Raw genomic sequence first — 19,493 nt, forward strand, 5'->3', positions numbered from 1 at the left:
TTTCCTGGACAGATATCATGGTACATAATGAAAACTCTGCTCCCTGCAGAATTTTTCTCCTCAGCCATTTCCTTCGGACAATCTATGCTTTCAACCATTGTTTTTATTAGCTTAGGATAAGGTGATGCTTGGGGAAAAGCTTCCCAGAAGCCCCATAGGCCTAGATTTACAAAACATTCTGGCCCGTCTAACCACCACCCAGACAGCAGAATCCTTTTTTATTATTTTAAATAAAGCACTTGAGCTCCAGTACAAGATCCTTCTGCAGCTCAGATTACATCAAATGATGGTCTAGAGGTGGGAATAGGGATTATAAACTGGGTAAAATACAAAAGCATGTATTTTGCCAGCCTTTTCATTAGGCTCTCATTTCAGACTTAATTGTAGATTCAAAGACAGTGTAGCAGAAAACCTTTAACTAATGCTCTCCAACGCATACCGAGTAACCTGACCAACAATTTAGTCACCAGTCTAAACAGGAATTGGGCTGGGACTGGGTTATTAAACTCGTAGCTAGTCTGAAGTCTGGAGTTTGTGGTCAACTTCGTTCACACTGAAAACTGATTTGGAGGAAAAAAAAAAGAAGGGTTTAAAAGAATTGCCATCCTCACCTTTCCCTCACCAATGGCTTTGGCACAGTCACAGGAGAGTAGCGCGAAGGCCACTGTCCGCACAACCTGAGGAGCGGAAACCTCTGGCAAGAAGCTGAGTGAGGGACAGCTCAAGAGCTTTCAACAGCAGCCTCTCTGCAAAGGCAGTTCCCCTTGGCAGCCGGTCTCCTTTAGGAAACTGCTGCCTGTTGGCAAGCCTGCGATTTAACCGAGTAGGAGCGAGGGAAGCGAGTGGACCCCCCGCCTCGGAACAGGACCATCGCTCGGTCTGCAGCTGGGACCGCTCACCGACGAGACGAGCGGCTTTCCTGACCGCAATTAAGACCTGGCTTACACCTCCCTTCCAGCCCAAAGGAGCACCCAAGCCTTGGTCCCACCACCCCACAGACCGCCACACCCCCCCCCCCACCCCCACTGCCTCAGGACCGTACCCCCCTCCTCCCCAACCGCCCCCGCCCCCGCGCCAACCGACGCTCGCGCGCTGCCCAACCGCCCGTCCCGCCGCCTTCCAGAAACGTCCACCGCGCCCGCCCCTGCCCTGAGGGGAGATCACCGCCCTGAGGCGAGCCCTGAGGCGCGGCGGACGCGGGCCCGGCGGGCGGAGGGGGGAGGCGGGAGGCGGGGGGGGGGTTCCCCCCCCCCCGCCTCCCGCCTCCCCGCCCGCCCGCTCGTACGGCGGCGCGGGCAGGGCCCGCCGCGCTACGGCGGGCAAGGCTGGGGCGGCGTCAGCGGGCCCGCGGTGCCGGCTCCAGGGCTTTAAAGCAGCGTGTAAGCTGAGATGCTACCACAGACAGCGGCGCGGCGGCGGCGGCCGCAGCAGCAGCTCCCCGAGCCCAGACGGGCGCCCGCCTTTCGCCCCCGCCGCCCCGCGGGGCATGAGAGCGGCCGCCCCGCTGCTCTAGGTACCCCCCGGGCCCCATGGCGACGTGCCGCTCTGCCCGCGCCTTCCTCCTCCTCCTCCTCCCCTTCTGCCTGCCGGGGCTGCGGCGGGGGGCGCGGGGCGGCGGGCAGCGCCCGCGGGGCTGCCCGGCGCCGTGCCGCTGCGAGCAGGAGGGTATGCTCGTCCGCGCCGACTGCTCCGACCTGGGGCTCACGGCCGTGCCCGCCAACCTCAGCGTCTTCACCTCCTACCTGTAAGTGCGGGCGGGCCGGGGAGGGGGGCACCGGCGGCAGCGGCGGGGAGGGCCCGGGCCGGCCCCCGGCGGTGACAGGAGGCGCGGCGGGCTCGGTGCGTTGCCGCGCCGCTGCCTGTAGAAAACACCCGACTTCAAATAAGTTTCTAATCGCTTTTTAATCAGCCGGCGGGTTGTAAAGCGTTTATGGGTATCTCGCTATCTCGGTGCCCGGTCCGGCGCCTGGAGGATCGCTGTGTGATGTGCCGTTTAGAGGGTAATTAAAAGCGATTGCAACAGCAGAAACTCGATTAGATCTGCAGGGACGTTATCTTCACCTTTGCTTCCCGGGACAGGGCTTTGAACTGCGGTTGCTGCTGATTTAATCTTTAACAGATCTCCCCTCGGGTTGAGGAAAGGCAACAAATAAAGGCAGCTCCGGGGAGGCGGGCAGCGCTCGGAGAGCAGTGCGGTGCCCGGGCGGCCCCTCGCTGCCGCCGCGGCGGGCAGGTGGCTGTGCCCCGAGCCGGGCCCGGCCCCGCCGCAGCCCTGCCTCCCTCTGCCTCGGGGTCCCCGCCTTACGGGGCATCCCCGCCGGGCCGGGCTGCGGCGCTTGGGAGCTCCTCTGCGTCTCGGGCGCGCTGAATTACAGCGTGTAGGGACAGGGACGGCGAGAAGGGAGAAACTCTGTATTAACAAGAAAAAAAAAAAACCCAACAAAAAAAACCCACCCAGAACCGTGGGGAAACCTTTTCTTTGTTGCCGCCTTTTCGGCAGAAGGGTCATCGTTTAGCCTCTCTTGGTTTTGTCTGTTGAAAGTGTTGGTGCACTAGAAGTGTTATTTTGGTGCTCTCCTTACTGATTTCATACAGCTCTTTGTGGATGCGTGGCCAGTAGCTTGTTAATTTAATACTTAGTAACTCCGTATCCAGCATACAGAACGTCAGTTTCGGAATGTGTTTGTCCATCTGTGTATTTTGACATGCTGTTGACATGCTTGCTGCTATGGTTACTGTAAAGATGCTTTGACAGTACTGTGTGTCTTGGGCACTAAAGTGATAATTCTGAACTCACTTCTCTGCTAATACCATACTTCAAAGGACGTAAAGCTTATGTTGCATCGAGAAAGTAGATGAAACTAAACTAGAAATGGCTTTTCTAAGAGAGGTATAAACATGACAACATAGGCAAGGTAGAAATGAAGTGCAACCCCTAAAATCTAAGTACTAAGTATAGGCTAGGAGAGAGCTTAGTTTAGTGAAAATAGCATTGGTTTAGAAAGAGGATGTGTAGCTGAAAGACTTTTCTAAATATTACGCATGTAAATACTGTTCTGAAATTTATCTTAATAAGATCAGTTTTAGCTTATTTTATCATAAACGTTTCAAAGTCAAAGCTATTAGTAATATTAAGAGGCAGGAGTCAGCATTACTGAATGACCATTTACAGTAGAGCAGAACTTTGGCTATACCTAATAAAGATACAATCTTTAAGACACATACAAAGTCTGTCACTGGTTTCAAAAGTAGCAGGTCAGGACTGTGGATGTATGCAAGACACAGTGTTTTCTGGTGCTTCGGAAAGTCATAAGCAGAAAGATAGATAATAGATAATGAAGGTATAAAGGCATACTTAAGCTGTACATACCCTGCGTCAAGAAGTAGATTCCCTAAATTCATGGTTGCCTGGAGGAATGCTAAAACTGGAAAAACTTTACGGAATCCACTGTTTGACTGTTTTATGAAGAAAAAGAGAACATAAATATGCACAATGATGTCAAAATACCAGTGCTGCAGTCTTCTGCTGTTGAAAAGATACATACCTCCAATAACCTGCTTCTCAGTAGGACTGTGATCTGGTTCGCACTTTTGTTTTTAAATCCTCTTGTCCTTCAGCAGGGGAATATCTTTCTCCAGTCAAGAATTCTGTGCTGTTTGGTAGCGTACACCCTAACGTAGAAAAAAAACCACTGTGGGACAGGCAGACTTTTAAATGACCAAGGCTGTATGCAGGCGGTATAACAATATAAAAGACGTGCAGTACAACAGTATAAAAGACTGGTTCATACACACATAGGCAGCTACACTTATGCTTTCCAAATTTACCAGGCTGTTATCCTTGAATTGATTAATTACTGCCTAGTTATGCAGAGTTGTAGCTCCTGCCTGCCTTCCGTAAAGAACTGTCAAGTCTCATTTTCTGTAGATGGCTAAGCAATGGCAAATTTTAAAACATGCCTGCTTGTTATAGAGATGTTTGCCTCCCTGAGCTTGGTAGTGGCCAACCAGATGCTCCTTGATTTTATTTTTTTGGTTTTTTTCCCCAGAAAAACAAATGTCTTTTTTGTGCTGTGACAATTTTTATTTCAGATCAAAGCAGGAGATTAAAACTGTGTACTCACATTAACTCTCTTTCCAGCAAAACCCCACATCTTCTCTAGTTGATTCCATTCTTGCACAGTAGATATATCTGGCCAAAACCAGGCTGTGATACTACCCTGTGTTAAGTTTGGGATTTTAAAGTTTATTTCTAGATTTCTGTCATTTTTATCTTATCTGGACACTCACATAGGAAAAGAAAAGTAAGCGTTTTCTTGGTGTGCACTGGAAATTATGTGAAAAGTTGAAATGCCAAAGCCATTAAGGTTTGTTTTATGTTGGGACACATGTGTACAGAGCATGATATATTATGGTGACTGAATTCTGCATGTTTTTTATGATGGTGCTCTTGCAGCAGAGCTAAATGTAGTCTACAGATGGACCTGCTACACATTCTCCATTCTCATTTATATTCCCAGGCAGCAATTCTTGCCTCCCATCAAAAATCTTTTTATTTATGATTATGTGTCTGCTGCCATGAACTGTTAGACTTTTTAAGAGCAGACAAGGAATCCAGGAGTTTCTTTCCATTCCTTTTTCTTCATTTACTTTTAGGCTAAATCATGTACTCAATGTATTTAATGCAATTCCTGTTGACATAAATGTGAATTCCATGTGCTGATGAAGGGCAGTACTGAGTCTCTGTTTCAAATTAAGAACATGTCACTTTCCTATCAGTACACAGTGAAAAGAAGAAGCCAGGATCTACAGGTCTTTTGCACATGGGACCCTCATTAATTCTCAAACCAAGCCTGTGAGTTAGTGGAATATTGTTACCATTTACTGTGATGTGGAAAACTGAGGCAAAGAAGAGTTTGCTCAAAGTTAGAGGTAAAGTTTATGACAAAGCCAGTAATTAAAGCCAGAATGCTTTATCCTTACTCCATCCTTCAACCACAGGCTCACCCTACTTCTCCTAAATAATTGCTCATTAAAAATAGTGTAAAATCTGGCAACTCCTGTTCAAGAATATTTAGTATGGCGAGTATAAAAAAACCCCTGTTTTCATATCTCATGTGATGACAATATAGAAGATAGCTCTTAAAGATTTTGAGGGTCTCTGTTATGTGCCCAGATAGCACAGAAAAGTACATTTATTATAAATGCCAGGGCTGTCTGACAGTTCAGATGCTGTATTCTTTGTGATCAAAAACTCTCAATGATAAACTTAATGGACTATTTTAATGGGAATATTAAGCAGAATATTTTCATCATGTTACCATCTTATATGGACGTAGGCATGCATGCATACATGTATATATAGTGCAGCATATGGTATGTCAGCTTTTACATTATGGTTTACTTAATGTGTTATTTTGGGGTACATGTTATTTGCATTTAAAAAGTTTAGTTTTGAGTACATTGTAAATGTGCATGGTAACTGGGAAAATCTGATTCATATAATTTTCAATTCTTCATAGAAATAATTGATCAAGAAAAAAGTATTTTTTAAAATTATGATAACATTAATAGCACTACAGTAAAACCTATGAAGAAGAAATCAGTGCATATTATAAGGTTCCTAGCATATTCACCTTGAAATAAATTTTGGTCTTCTGCTTCATTGATTACCGTAATATTGTCTTTGATGATAAATATTCCTGTAGAGCACAGTCAAAACTCTATAGCGTATCTGAAAGTGTTTAAGAGTACTAAACAGAAAAAAAACATGACAAAGAATTTGGGAGAAAAAAAATGAGTTACTTTTTGAAGGTTAAAAAGTATATTGCCAGAAATTGACTACACTTCTGAAATAAGAAAGATAGTTGTTTCTGTGTCAGGAATACCCGAAAACATTAAGACCAACCCTTTGGGGCAAACTTGCACTATTTTAGTCATTCTGATCTCACAGTGCAAATTCTAAGTCCTGTCTGCTTCTTCATCTAAGGTATCTTGGGAATGACCATAGTTTTCCAAAGAGATCAAGCAGCAAGTTATCCTCTTATGAAGAAGTAAGCTTTATAAAGTCTCTTACAACTTACAGATCCCTTGACAAGATTTAGGTGTTATGTAGTCCATAAAATGTCTGCCTTTTCTTAGAAAGTACTTCTTTACAGAGCTACAAACTTTATAAACAATTTTTGCACCTTTCTATTTGAAATAAATTAAATGATTGCCATGTGGTTTCAGTTAATAATCTGAGTCTTATCCCAGTTGAGGATGAAGGTGAATCCATGTTCTGGATTTAGAATTTAGTATTAAATCCCACTTTTGAAAAGGAAACAGAGCATTTCCTCTCTATTCATGGCAATAGTAGGTATGCAAAGGTAAAATATACACATCAATAAATTAGAGGTACATAAAAACTGAAGAAGTAACAAACTATTTAAAGTTCATGTTTGCCAGTTTTCAAGGGATTTGCTTTAAATTTCAAAACATAATGTGTCAACTCAAAATTAGTTTCTTTGTGAAAAATTTGGATTAAAAATGTATTTAAGAAGAGACTGTCACTCTTCCCTCTTGAGAATACAGTGCTAAAAATAACTCTTTGCACTGCTTCCTAAAGACTTGTGCTGCTGAGAAGGGGGAAAAAAGGCACTCACACACTATCTCTCTCCTTTGTAGCATTTGCTCTGTGGAAACGCTGCATAAATTGACAGGGAGAAGGAAGCTATCTTTAAGCTGGTAGAATATAAGGAGCTGGCAGGGTAAAGGCACCTTCAATTTGGTTTGGTATCTGAAGTGCATAGGACAATTGGCCGGGCAGAGGGAGCCTGACTCCAGCTGAGAACGCGTGCACTGGCCTGACCTTCCCAGTCAGCATGCCAGCGGAGATTAGACTTTCCTCAAGTTCTTCCTTGTTAACCCAGTCTTTTCTCTGATGTCATTTGTCTTTCAAATGCTTAAAATTGCTACCAATTTTGCAGCAGTCCAGATCTCTTTCTTTTATTCTGTTTGTTGGCCAAGATAATATTTCATCTGCATGCACTTTCTTAATTCTCTATTGGTTATTTAAATGGTCTTCAGTAATACAATTTATGGTATTTCCCCTGACTTCCTTCCTTGAACTGTCCAGCAGATCTCATTCTTTTCCCAGTAAAAATCATGGTAAATAAGGTGTGGTTCCTTTGGCTCCAAGCAAACTGACTGAGGGCAGAACATGATGTGTTTTTGACATACCAAAACAGCTTTGGACTTCAGTTAGAAGAAAATACACTAACATCTTTAAAAAGAATGAGATGTGATCAAACATGCTTACTCCTCAAAGACTGAGCAATTCATGTGTCAAATCCTTATGCTACATGCTCTGTACTGTTTGCCAAGAAGACCTGAGAAACTTTTGTACAATTTTACTGATTGGATGTGCGAAATTTAATGCCTGAAGAATTATAAAGGAAATAAATGTAGTTGGGGAGGGGTAGGGCCTGAAGTGATGTTACTGTGACTTGTTGAAGGAGTGCTACCCTCTTCTCTCTCTTGGAATTGAAAAATGCACGAAACTAAGACATGAACAGCTTTGACTGTATATGACAGTAACTCATGGTACCTCTGGTTTTAGTCCTGTCGTGGTTTAACCTGGCAGGCAGCTAAACACCACATAGCCATTTGCTCACTCTGCCCCAGTAGGATGGGGGAGAGAATCAGAACAAAGGTAAAACTTGTGGGTTTAGATAAAGACAATTTAATAGGACAAAAAAGGAAGGGAAAATGATAATAATGGTAAAAGAAAATACAAAACAAGTGACACACAATGCAATTGCTCACCATCCGCTCACCAATGCCAGCCAGTTCCCGAGCAGTGGCCGCCCTCCCGCCCTGGCCAACTCCCCCCAGTTTTTTTGTTCAGCATGAGATCATATGGTATGGAATAACCCTTTGGCCAGTTTGGGTCAGCTGTCCTGGCTGTGCCCCCTCCCACTTTCTTGTGTACCTCCAGCCTCCTCACTGACAGGGCAGTATGAGAAGCTGAAAAGTCCTTGACTTAGTGTAAGCACTGTTCAGCAACAACTAAAACATCAGTGTGTTGTCAACGTTACTCTCATACTAAATCCAAAATACAGCATTCTATAGCAGGTACTAGGAAGAAAATTAACTCTATCCCAGCCGAAGCCAGGACAGTATCCACCCCTTATTTTATACCATCTATGTCATACCCAGGTTCCACGCTTTCCAATACCTCCCAATTAATCACCACCACCTTTCCTGTCTTTCGATATAAAACACACACATATAATTCCCTAAGTATATGGGCCATCCCTCTAAAATGTCCATTGAGTTCATTTAGTCCATAACTTTGGGCTCTATCTCTCATAACAGTCCTTCAGGGCAGGAGAGATGGTGTGTGGTGTTGGACTGTTGCACGCTGAAGCCAGTTCTGGTTCCATCACCACTGCACTTCTCCAGTTCTATCATTGCTGCACATTGCTCGGTTCATCAAAGTTCATTCTTCATTAATTTGGGTGATTCTTACCGTAATACCACTGATACGGCATATAGCAACCATAGTAGTGATGACATATGGTACTATACAGCAATTAACATCATGCAGTTTTATTCATTGGCTGTTTTCACCCAAAATCAAATCCCTTGAGGTACACATCAGCCTTCCCCATCCTTCTGCATCACCCACCAAGTGCACCCAGGTCCTTGAGCAAAAGCAATCCCATGGATGGGTTTGCCTTTGCCTGAGGCAGGAATAACCCAGACTGTCTTCCCCAACGTATTCTTTACGTGCACTGCAGGGACTTTATCCCCTTCTACAGTACGTAGAAGTTTTCACTGGGCATGGCCGGTTCGATTGGCAGATCCCCTAGTGTTGACTAACCAGGTGGCTTTTGCTAAATGTGTATCCTAATGTTTGAATGTCCCACCACCCATTGCTCTCAGGGTAGTCTTTAACAGTCTGCTGTATCGTTCGATTTCCCCAGAGGCTGGTGCATGATAGGGGATGTGATATACCCACTCAACGCCATGCTCTTTGGCCCAGGTGTCTCTGAGGTTGTTTCGGAAATGAGTCCCATTGTCTGACTCAATTCTTTCTGGGGTGCCATGTTGCCATAAGAGTTGCTTTTCAAGGCCCAGGATAGCGATGTGGGTGGTGGTGTGGGGCACGGGATATGTTTCCAGCCATCCGGTGGTTGCTTCCACCAGGGTGAGCACGTGGCGCTTGCCTTGGCGGGTTTGTGGGAGTGTGATATAATCAATCTGCCAGACCTCCCCATATTTGTATTTCAGCCATCACCTTCCATACCAGAGAGGCTTTAACCGCCTGGCTTGCTTGATTGCAGCATGTGTTTCACATTCATGAATAACCTGTGCAATACTGTCCATGGTCAAGTCCAGCCCTCGATCACGAGCCCGTCTATATGTTGCATCTCTTCCTTGATGGCCTGAGGTGTCATGGGCCCACTGAGCTGTAAATAATTCACCCTTATGTTGCCAGTCCAGATCCACCTGAGGCACTTCAATCTTAGCAGCCTGATCCACCTGCTGGTTGTGTTGATGTTCTTCAGTGGCCCGACTCCTGGGTACGTGAGCATCTACGTGACATACTTCTACAACCAGGTTCTCTACCCGGGCAGCAATATCTTGCCACAATGCGGCAGCCCGGATGGGTTTGCCTCTGCGTTGCCAGTTGCTTTGCTTCCATTGCTGCAGCCACCCCCACAGGGCATTTGCCACCATCCATGAGTCAGTACAGAGATAGAGCACTGGCCACTTTTCTCCATCAGCAATGTCTAAAGCCAGCTGGATGGCTTTCATCACTGCAAGCTGATTCGATTCACCTTCTCCTTCAGCAGTTTCTGCAACTATAGGGCTCCACAGAGCAGCTTTCCATCTCTGGTGCTTTCCTACAATACGACCAGATCCATCAGTGAACAGGGCATATTGCTTCTCATTTTCTGGTAGTTTATTATACAGTGGGGCCTCCTCAGCACATGTCACCTCTTGCTCTGGCAGTATTCCAAAATTTTTGCCTTCTGGCCAGTCCATGATCACTTCCAAGATTCCTGGGCGACTGAGGTTTCCTATTCGAGCCTGTTGTGTGATCAGTGTGACCCACTTAAACCACATAACATCAGTTGCATGATGTGTAGAGGGGATCCTCCTTTTGAACATCCAGCCCAGCACCGGCAGTCGGGGTGCCAGCAGGAGCTGTGCTTCAGTACCAATCACTTCTGAAGCAGCTCAAAGCCCTTCATATGCTGCCAATATCTCTGTCTCAGTTGGAGTATAGCAGGCCTTGGATCCTCTGCATCCCCAACTCCAAAACCTTAGGGGTCGACCTCGAGTCTCCTCTGGTGCTTTCTGCCAGAGGCTCCAGGTAGGGCCATTCTCCCCAGCTGTGGTGTAGAGCACATTTTGTACATCTTGTCGTGCCTGGACTGGCCCAAGGGCTACTGCATGAACTATCTCCCATTTAATTTGTTCAAAGGCTTGTCATTGCTCAGGGCCCCATTTGAAATTGTTCTTCTTCTGGGTCACCTGGTAAAGAGGCTTGCAATCAAACTGGAATTTGGAATATGCATTCTCCAAAACCCCACAACGCCTAAGAAAGCTTGTGTTTCCTTTTTGCGAGTTGGTGGGAACATAGCTATTATTTTGTTGATCACATCCACTGGGATCTGATGACGTCCATCTTGCCGTTTTATTCCTAAAAAGTGGATCTCCTGTGCAGGTCCCTTGACCTTACTTTGTTTTATGGCAAAACCGGCTATTTTCTTCCCTTTCTCAAAAACCTCTTCTGCTGTATTGCCCCATATGATGATGTCATCAATGCATTGCAGGTATTCCAGAGCCTCACCCTGTTGCAGTGCCGCCTGGATCAGTCCATGGCAAATGGTGGGGCTGTGTTTCCACCCCTGGGGCAGTCAACTCCAAATGTACTGAACACCCCTCCAAGTGAAAGCAAGCTGTGGCCTGCACTCTGCTGCCAAAGGGATTGAGAAGAATGCATTAGCGCTATCAGTTGTGGCATACCACTTGGCTGCCTTTGACTCCAGTTCATATTGAAATTCTAGCATGTCCAGCACGGCAGCACTCAGTGGCAGCATGACTTTGTTCAGACCACGATAGCCTACTGTTAGTCTCCACTCTCCATTAGACATTTGCACTGCCCATATGGGACTGTTAAAGGGTGAGCAAGTCTTGCTGATCGCTCCCTGGCTCTCCAGTCAACAAATCAGCTTCTGGATGGGAATCAGGGAGTCTCGGTTGGTGCGATATTGCCACCGGTGCACCATTGTGGTGCATCAGCACCTGTTGTTCTTTGACCCTCAGCAACCCCACAACAGAAGGGTCCTTCGAGAGAGCAGGCAAGGTGGACAGCTGTTTAATTTCCTCTGTCTCCAAGGCAGCTATACTAAAAGCCTAGCAGTACCCTTTTGGGTCCTTAAAATACGCTCTCCTGAGGTAGTCTATGCCAAGGATGCAGGAAGCCTCTGGGCCAGTCACAATGGGGTGCTTTTGCTACTCATTCCTGGTTAGGCTCACTTGGGCCCCCGATACAGTTAGCTGTTGGGATCCCCCTGTCACTCCAGAAATACAGATGGGTTCTGTCCCTGTATATCTTGATGGCGTTATGGTACACTATGCACCGTTGTCCACTAGAGCCTTATACTCCTGTGGGTCTGATGTGCCAGGCCATCGAATCCACACAGTCCAGTAAACCCAGCTGTCCTTTTCCTCCACCTGGCTGGAGGCAGGGCCCCTCTACTCCTGTAGTATTCGTTACTCACTTCTTGTAAATATGAATCGGGAGTTCCTTCACTAAAATCAGGAGTAAGACCAGCCCTTCTGCTCTGTCTGGGGAACTGCTCACTGGAAACTGGAGCAACAATTTTCCTGGAAAAAAACCCTTGTGTGGTTGTTTTTCCTTGCAACTCACATACCCGTGCCTCTAGGGTTGAGGTAGGTTTTTCATCCCACTTCTTCATGTCCTCTCTGTGGTCATGCAGGTAAAACCACAGGGTGGCCCATGGTGTGTACCCACTATATCCTCTCTCTTGAGCAGGGGGATGCTGACTCCTAATAGCTGAGATACTGGTCTGTACAGGTGGAGAGTAGGACCTATCGTCTTTGAGTTGCTGGACCTCCTGGGACAGTTTCTCCACAGCCAAGACACAGGCCCATGTAGGGGAAGAGAGACTTTCCTCATATTGGTGGAGTTGCTCAGCCAATTCATCCACTGTTTGTCCCTCTCCGTCTTTCCAGGTCAATACTGCCAATGAGCTGGCATATGACGATGGTGCGCTCCATACAAGCTTCCGCCACATGGGTCATGTGCACTTGACTTCATCTGGACCTTTGAATAACTGCTCGTTGTTCAGGTCATCATAGATCACCTCCAGCACAGCTAATTCCCTCAGGTACTGGATATCTCTCTCCATGGTGGTCCACCCTCCTGGGTGACATATAACATCTTCCTTGAAGGGATACCTTTCCTTCATGCCTGACAGTAGTCGCCTCCAGAGGCTGAGGGCTTGTGCCCCTTTCCAATCACTCTGTCAATGCCCCCTTCCCTAGAAAGGGATCCCAGATGCTTGGCTTCCTTACCCTCCAATTCCAGGCTACTGGCCCTGTTACCCCAGCGTCGGAGCAGCCAGGTGACAATGTGCTCGCCTGGACCACAACTGAAATCTTTTCACATATCCTGCAGCTCACTCAAGGACAGGGATCGGGTGGTTCTGTCTCATTTATGAGTTCTTCCTCTTCCTCCTCCTCTTCTCATTATGGCCCTGCTTTATAGAGTAGCCTGCCTTGTCCACTCCTTCCTCCTTCCCCTTCTTAGTAGGAGTTTCTTCCCTTACTAAACGAGCTGACTTTCGCGTCCAGTATTTCTTTCTGCATATAGGGGTGACTGATACTGGCACAGGTTGGTTCTCTGGTTCAGCCGCAGTGCCTGTTGCTGGCGTTGGAGTAGCTGCACTGCCTGTTGTTTTGTCGTCAGATCCAGAGACCTTCTTTCTCCCTTGAGGATTCTCAATAGTGTTGAATAGGGCTCAGTAGGCATGGCCCAGGCCCCAGCATGTTGCAGTGATTTGTGTTTCTCTGGAATTGCCAAGGTGACAGCATACTTCTTCCAGATATTTTACTAGTTTTTCAGGATTCTGCGCTTGTTCAGGGGTGAAGTTCCAAAACACTGGAGGTGCCCACTGTCCTAGGTACTTGCCCATGCTCTCCCACACACCCTGCCACTAATAACTATCTATCTTTGGGGCAGATCTCTGGGTGGTATCCTTAAATAGTTGTTTAACCTTAAACAAGACCTGAAACACATTCAGGAGACATAACAATAGGAACATGCTGGTTTGAATATCCCAAGGATATTCAAAATTCTCAAGAGCTATTGTAACTAACCTGGAGGAAGAGGAGAAGGGGAAGGTGAAGTAGCGGGGGAAAGTGTCCCCCCTTGTCTCCCCCATAAATTGGGTCTCCAAGGAGAAAGGGTAAAAAGTGTAATTATTAATAGTTTCCGAGAGATGGTTCCCAAAGTATGGAGATGACAGCAATGCTGAGTACAAATACCAGATTAGTCTGACGACCAGTAATTTTATCGTATCATAAGCCAGTGTTACACAGTACAGCAAAATTATAACCTTAATCCAGCCCCCAGAGGTGATAAACAGTGCAACAGGGAACACATACAGCAAGTAAGGTGTTACATAACACAACTCTGAGAACAAGTGTAACAACTCTGATAGCAAATAAATCAACATTGTGACCAGCAACTATTAACCTAATAATGAATGCTTATAGCAATTTGTTTTAACACACTCTGGTGAAATCTGTCATTATCTCAATCCTTCGAGCCCCACGTTGGGCGCCAAAAGGACTGTCATGGTTTAACCCGTCAGGCAGGTAAACACTACACAGCTGTTCACTTGCTCCCCCTCAGTGGGATGGGGGAATTGGAAAAAAGGTAAAAATCTGGGTTTGCGATAAAGACAATTTAATAGGACAGAAAAGGAAGGGAAAATGATAATAATGATAAAAGAAAATACAAACCAAGTGACACACAATGCAATTGCTCACCACCCACTCACCAATGCCAGCCAGTTCCTGAGCAGCGGCTGCACCCCCCCAGCAAACTCCCCGCAGTTTTTTTTGTTCAGCATGATGTCATATGGTATGGAATAACCCTTTGGCCAGTTTGGGTCAGCTGTCCTTGCTATGCCCCCTCCCAGCTTCTTGTGTACCTCCAGCCTCCTTGCTGGCAGGGCAGTATGAGAAGCTGAAAAGTCCTTGACTTAGTGTAAGCACTGTTCAGCAACAACTAAAACATCGGTGTGTTATCAACATTATTCTCATCCTAAATCCAAAACACAGCAGTATAGCAGGTACTAGGAAGAAAATTAACTCTATCCCAGCTGAAACCAGGACAAGTCCCAAGAAGCACACTTTTTTCTGAAAGCCTATTGACAACAGCTTGGAATTTTTGAATTAGAGACCTTAGAATGAGTATTAAAGCAGTAGCACCCAAACAGAAATACCATCCTGGAATGTCTTTGCCATTTAGATGAAAAAGACCCCCTAAGCTCCTCTCAAGCTGAGAGAGCACAGGCCCGCTAGTATTATACTAGGCACCAGCAATACCTGGAACTCCATGTAGGAATTAAATGGGATAGCAGTGCAGATCCCCAGGAACTGGTACAGCATGTCCCCAGCTTGATAAGGCCTTTGCTCAGACAGCACGTTCTGTATCACCTTCCAGTTTTATTATTTTGCTACGTTTTACTAATTTTTAGCTATGAGCTTTGGGTTTTGAAGGCAGTGGCCACAGCACTGAGGTCGATCCCAGAAAGCACAAGTTGTATTTTCATGGCTAGACACTGCTGAAAAACAATAATTATTCTGAAGTGTAGTGTTATCCAACAATGATAATTATAATAATCAGCCACTCCCAAATTAAGATTTTATTGGTAACAAATGGGCTCTTAGTTCGGGCCCAGTTGTATGATTTGGCTCCAGTCCTGGAAATACTTATCCAGATACTTAACTTTAGTGTCAGGAATGGTTCTACTAAAATCACATGTGCAAATGTTAGTCCGATCAAGGCCTTGAATAATTCTAAAACAATTATCCCCTTCCCCAAATATCAGTAATTTGTGTGGAATAGTTTCATTAAGATGTTCTGCTACACCGTCTCTTTACACAGCCTACAGCATTATATATATCATAAATCATCTAGCCTTTCTTTCAAAATTTTTCAAAATCTTTCATAAAATGAATATTTAGTTTAATCTGGAATGCACTGTCTTTCAACAGTATTAGTTACGTAATTGCAATGAAGTAATTTTAAGGACATGTTTTTGATAAAAAATTGCTAAAACCTTTTGCATTATAGTATAAAAGTATAGCCTTTCTGTACAGGAGATATGATATTGTGTGTGTGGAGATGTGTGTGTTTAGATAGGCTTTGGGCAAATTAAAAAAAGTATATATCAGCCTAAAGCAGTACAGACAGCTATAGTTCCCACCACACAAAATCCCTCCCCTCTTTTGCAGACACTTGAAAAAATGCTTTCTTTTTTTATTGAGAGTAACCATGCTTACTGATGTTACCAAACTTTAATGATTAAGTACTTAAGTGATACAGAAGGATTGCTGGATTGGGACTTATTTTGTATAATGATTGTGTTTAAACTTAACCCTTTAAATCTTACGATGTTTTTTCTACTTGTGTCATACAACTTTTCCCATGGAAAGTGTACAATAATTTGATGTTGGTATTTATGAAGGGAAGGTAGGAAGTAGAAAAGTAAAGCTGGTGTTTAGTACTACCACTTCTGTATTTTCTTCAGGGTTTTTGCTGTTAGTTCCTTTACCAAACACTTCAGTCTTCTTTGCTTGAGGATGGAATAGTTACAGCACTGGTATTACACAGAGATAAAACTTTCCTAGCCCTTGTTTCTGCAGCAGTAGGCATCTTACAATGCCAGTTATACCATGTCTCCTGGATCCTGTGATAATATAAATGCTAGTCTAAGTGAATGCGAGAACAGATGTGAGATGATGTCAGCATTAAGGGAAGTGTAACTGCACTGATTTGGCATTCACTGAGTTTGTAAATGAGTCTCTGTGTACCCTGAGGGGAGAAGTAGGTCATAGCTGGCAAAGGAAGCAAGTAAGAAAAGACAAAGCTCGCTCTCACTCATCACTGAAAGTTACCTGTTCTGAACCACCTTGATGAGTAACTTGCCTTTGGGCTTGATCCTTGATCAGTTTGGTGTGGAGGCTCCCTCAGAAATTAAATCTTTCTCTTGTTGGTCTCGCACATGATGAGGTTGCAATTATGTTTGTGGTGGGGGGCAGACCAAGTTGTCCAGTGTCCAGAAATGAGATTCATCCTTATGAAGCATGACGAAAGGGCAGGAACTGCTTCTGGGAATAGGGAGTATGATCAGATAGCTATAGCTGGGATGTAGATAGCGAGACCTTTGAATTCTGCTCCTGGATACAGTAATGAAGTAGTTTACAAATTTAAGCAAATCATGCAACTTTTCTGTAGTCTTCCTCTATATACATGATGGCTGGGACAACTACCTACATGTGAGTTTGACTAATTTGGTAGTGGCTGATAAATGCTGGAGATCTGTAGATTAAAAATACTTAATGAGGTGCTAATTATGAGTATGACATGGTAAAATAAGGTGAAATCCCAAAGGATTTTCTTCTTTTCATAAGGATGTGTGTCTGCCTTTCAGTTTTGCACATGGTTGTCTACGTGGGCTGAACTCTGTGATATATAAGATTCTTATTGGAACAAGTGAAGTCTATGCAAGCATCTGAAAGCAATATTTGACCTGCTGACAAGCAAATACAGGATCCATATGCTTGGTGCAATATGGAAGTATTGCCTGCACTCGTGCTGAAGTTGTGCAAAGACAAGGATTTGGAAGAGGGCCAAAAGAAGTGCAGGTTCAACCTTGTGACCTGACAAGGGTCTTGAGGAGTAAATTCCAGTCCTACAGAGTCCCTGCATAAAGCCTTACTATATTGACTTTAACCTGCAACAGGCACACACAATTAAAGGAAAATTAACAGAGAAGCAAAAAGTGCATTGTGGAGAAAGAGACAGCAGATAGCTTGGGAATCTGTATCCATGCTACAGAGTAGTGAAATGTGGCTCTCATCAGGCAGCTCAACCAATTTTAAACCCTCAGGAGAAGTGGCAGTAATGCAAATCACAATTTACATTAGTGCCATGTGTCTGCAATGATACTTTGTAAGCTACAGTTACCTTGGCATAGTTATTTTTAGAAACATTAGTGACTAACTGGCCCTAGTGGAGATAACACCTAAGTATACAGTTGTGGTGGGGTGAAGAATATGGGTTTGTGGTACTGCTGCTGGGTGTTTTTAAAAATTGAGTGTGGGGCACTGTGGAAGAGTAATTCGTAGCAGAATAAGGAGTTCACATGGTGTTATTTAGGCCTAGCACTGAAAAGGGGCAATGTGAAAGCTCATGATCTGAGAATAGCATCTGGGAAGGCTGTAAGTTCCTCAGCATATGGAGGCTTCACTTTGCCTCTTACCTGTTGCCTGTACATATGTAGAGTAGTGTGAACTGCTGAGTGCCAGAACTTTACTTCTTTCTGGCCAAGACAGAAGATGTGAAAAGAAAGGACAGGACAAGCATCTTGGAACATCCTATCTGCCTGAAGGCCAGAGACAGTATGGAACATAGTTGAACACATTCTTGAAATCTTGACGTGCATGTTTTTAGAATAAAACAAATGCTTACTGAATACTGATAAGATGAAAAACTTTCATCCAGAATAGAAAAAGCCATTGTGTAGAAAGGGATATATATGGAAGAATATTGTAGCAGAAGTATTTGTTAGGTTATTTGGATGGAATATTTAAAATAAATCATTACAAGGAATGGCGAAAAAAGACCCAGTGCCAGATTCATCTCTGCATGTCATTCCATGTGTGTAATTTAATAGACTTATGCCAAGAAAGACTTCAGATAGTTTTTGCTCTGCTTATACTAATGGAACTAACTTAATTCTGTGGAATTGGTACTTCTAAAATAAATTTAATTTGAAATATTTGAAGATTTTGGAAAAGCATTAATTAATATAATTAAAATGAAGCATTCACTTCCATTTTAACGTGCCAACTCTTGACAGAAAAGCTTCTGATATGTCATTACTGTGCATGGTGCCTGTCTTTCTGAAATAAATAAAAGTAAAAATGTTTTTTAGAGAAACAGATTTTAAGCATACAGCCAAGTGATCATTTGTGTCAGGATGTAGACTCTGGCAGGAAAGTTGTGTTGTGTTGTGTCAGGGAGTTGTGGTCAACCGTACAGACTTTCCAGCAGTTTGAGGAAGGAAGGATTTTCTTTCGTTTTTCAGTCTTTCTGTTGTCATTGTTGATAGTATTCAGTGAAAAGAGCAACAGATTTTTTTTGAGGATGCTTACACAGCACTGTGATACATTCATTCCATTTATCACAGACAGAAAGAACTGTCACACCAAATATAGTTATCAAAATCACATTTCTGTACATATTGGTGCCTCAGCTGTTCTGCCTTCAATGGCTGTCTCTGGTCAATCTGTGAAGAATCCCGTAAACCTGAAGCCAGATGTGGTCTGTTTTCTACATTTATCATCAATCATGGATACAGCATCTTGCAGTCATGCAGCTCTATGCTCCTGTCTGACCATAGAGCAGTGCTGTAAGAGCATCAGATTTCACAAGGAATTTGTAATATCCACATTCACTGGATGGTATTATTTACAGTGTTGTATCTCTGTGTGGGAAGCATATAGGGAAGTGCTGCATGCTCTCAACATGCTGCTAGTTTAATCTATTCTGATAAGGGTTTGTGAAAACTAATTATGAGCCAATTTGGTTCCCAATGAAACTAGAACTGAAACTCCTTTTGGTGATATGGATTGGGCTCCTGGTATGTCACAGTTATTTTTATTGTAGAGTGTTCTGTTGGGTCATGGTGAGTCTAATCTAAGGGAAATTACTCACTCTTTATCCAAATATCACCATATGTTGAGTACACAGACAGATTAGGTTTTCATATTTGGTGAATGAATAATTACCTAAGTACACAATGATAGTAATTAATCGTAAATTACATTCATTAGTGGTTTTGATTATCTGAGCATGGAGAGCTTCCATTAAAGTGTTCACAGCTTTTATAAAGCAGCATTAAGGTGGTTGTTCAATAAATATGTACTGATCAAGATTAGACCAAATGAAAATAAGCACTCTGTGTATCATCATGTAACAATATCAATTTGGTAAATGGATGGATATCCTAGCCACAGGAGAATAATAACAGAAAGACATAAACGAAAAAAAATAGACCTTAGCAGCAAAGCATTATGTGTATATTCTTTAAGTCAGTCATATCACTACTAGCATTAAAGATAAATGAAATACACACCTAGCTGTAACAGAATGAAACAAAATCAGACATGAA

General features: G+C 44.0%; 1 protein-coding gene across 1 annotated transcript in view; it reads left to right on the forward strand.

Annotated features, from left to right (window-relative positions):
* The first annotated feature begins 1,529 nt into the window (after positions 1–1,529).
* The window catches only part of LGR5 (leucine rich repeat containing G protein-coupled receptor 5), a 98,165-nt gene continuing 80,201 nt past the window's right edge, over positions 1,530–19,493 (forward strand). The window contains exon 1 of the mRNA XM_075711956.1: positions 1,530–1,744. Within this exon, the coding sequence (XP_075568071.1) occupies positions 1,530–1,744 (215 nt within the window). The remainder of the gene's footprint in view (positions 1,745–19,493) is intronic.

The sequence above is a fragment of the Pelecanus crispus genome, chromosome 1 (assembly GCF_030463565.1).
Source record: "Pelecanus crispus isolate bPelCri1 chromosome 1, bPelCri1.pri, whole genome shotgun sequence".
NCBI classification, from domain to species: Eukaryota; Metazoa; Chordata; class Aves; order Pelecaniformes; family Pelecanidae; genus Pelecanus; species Pelecanus crispus.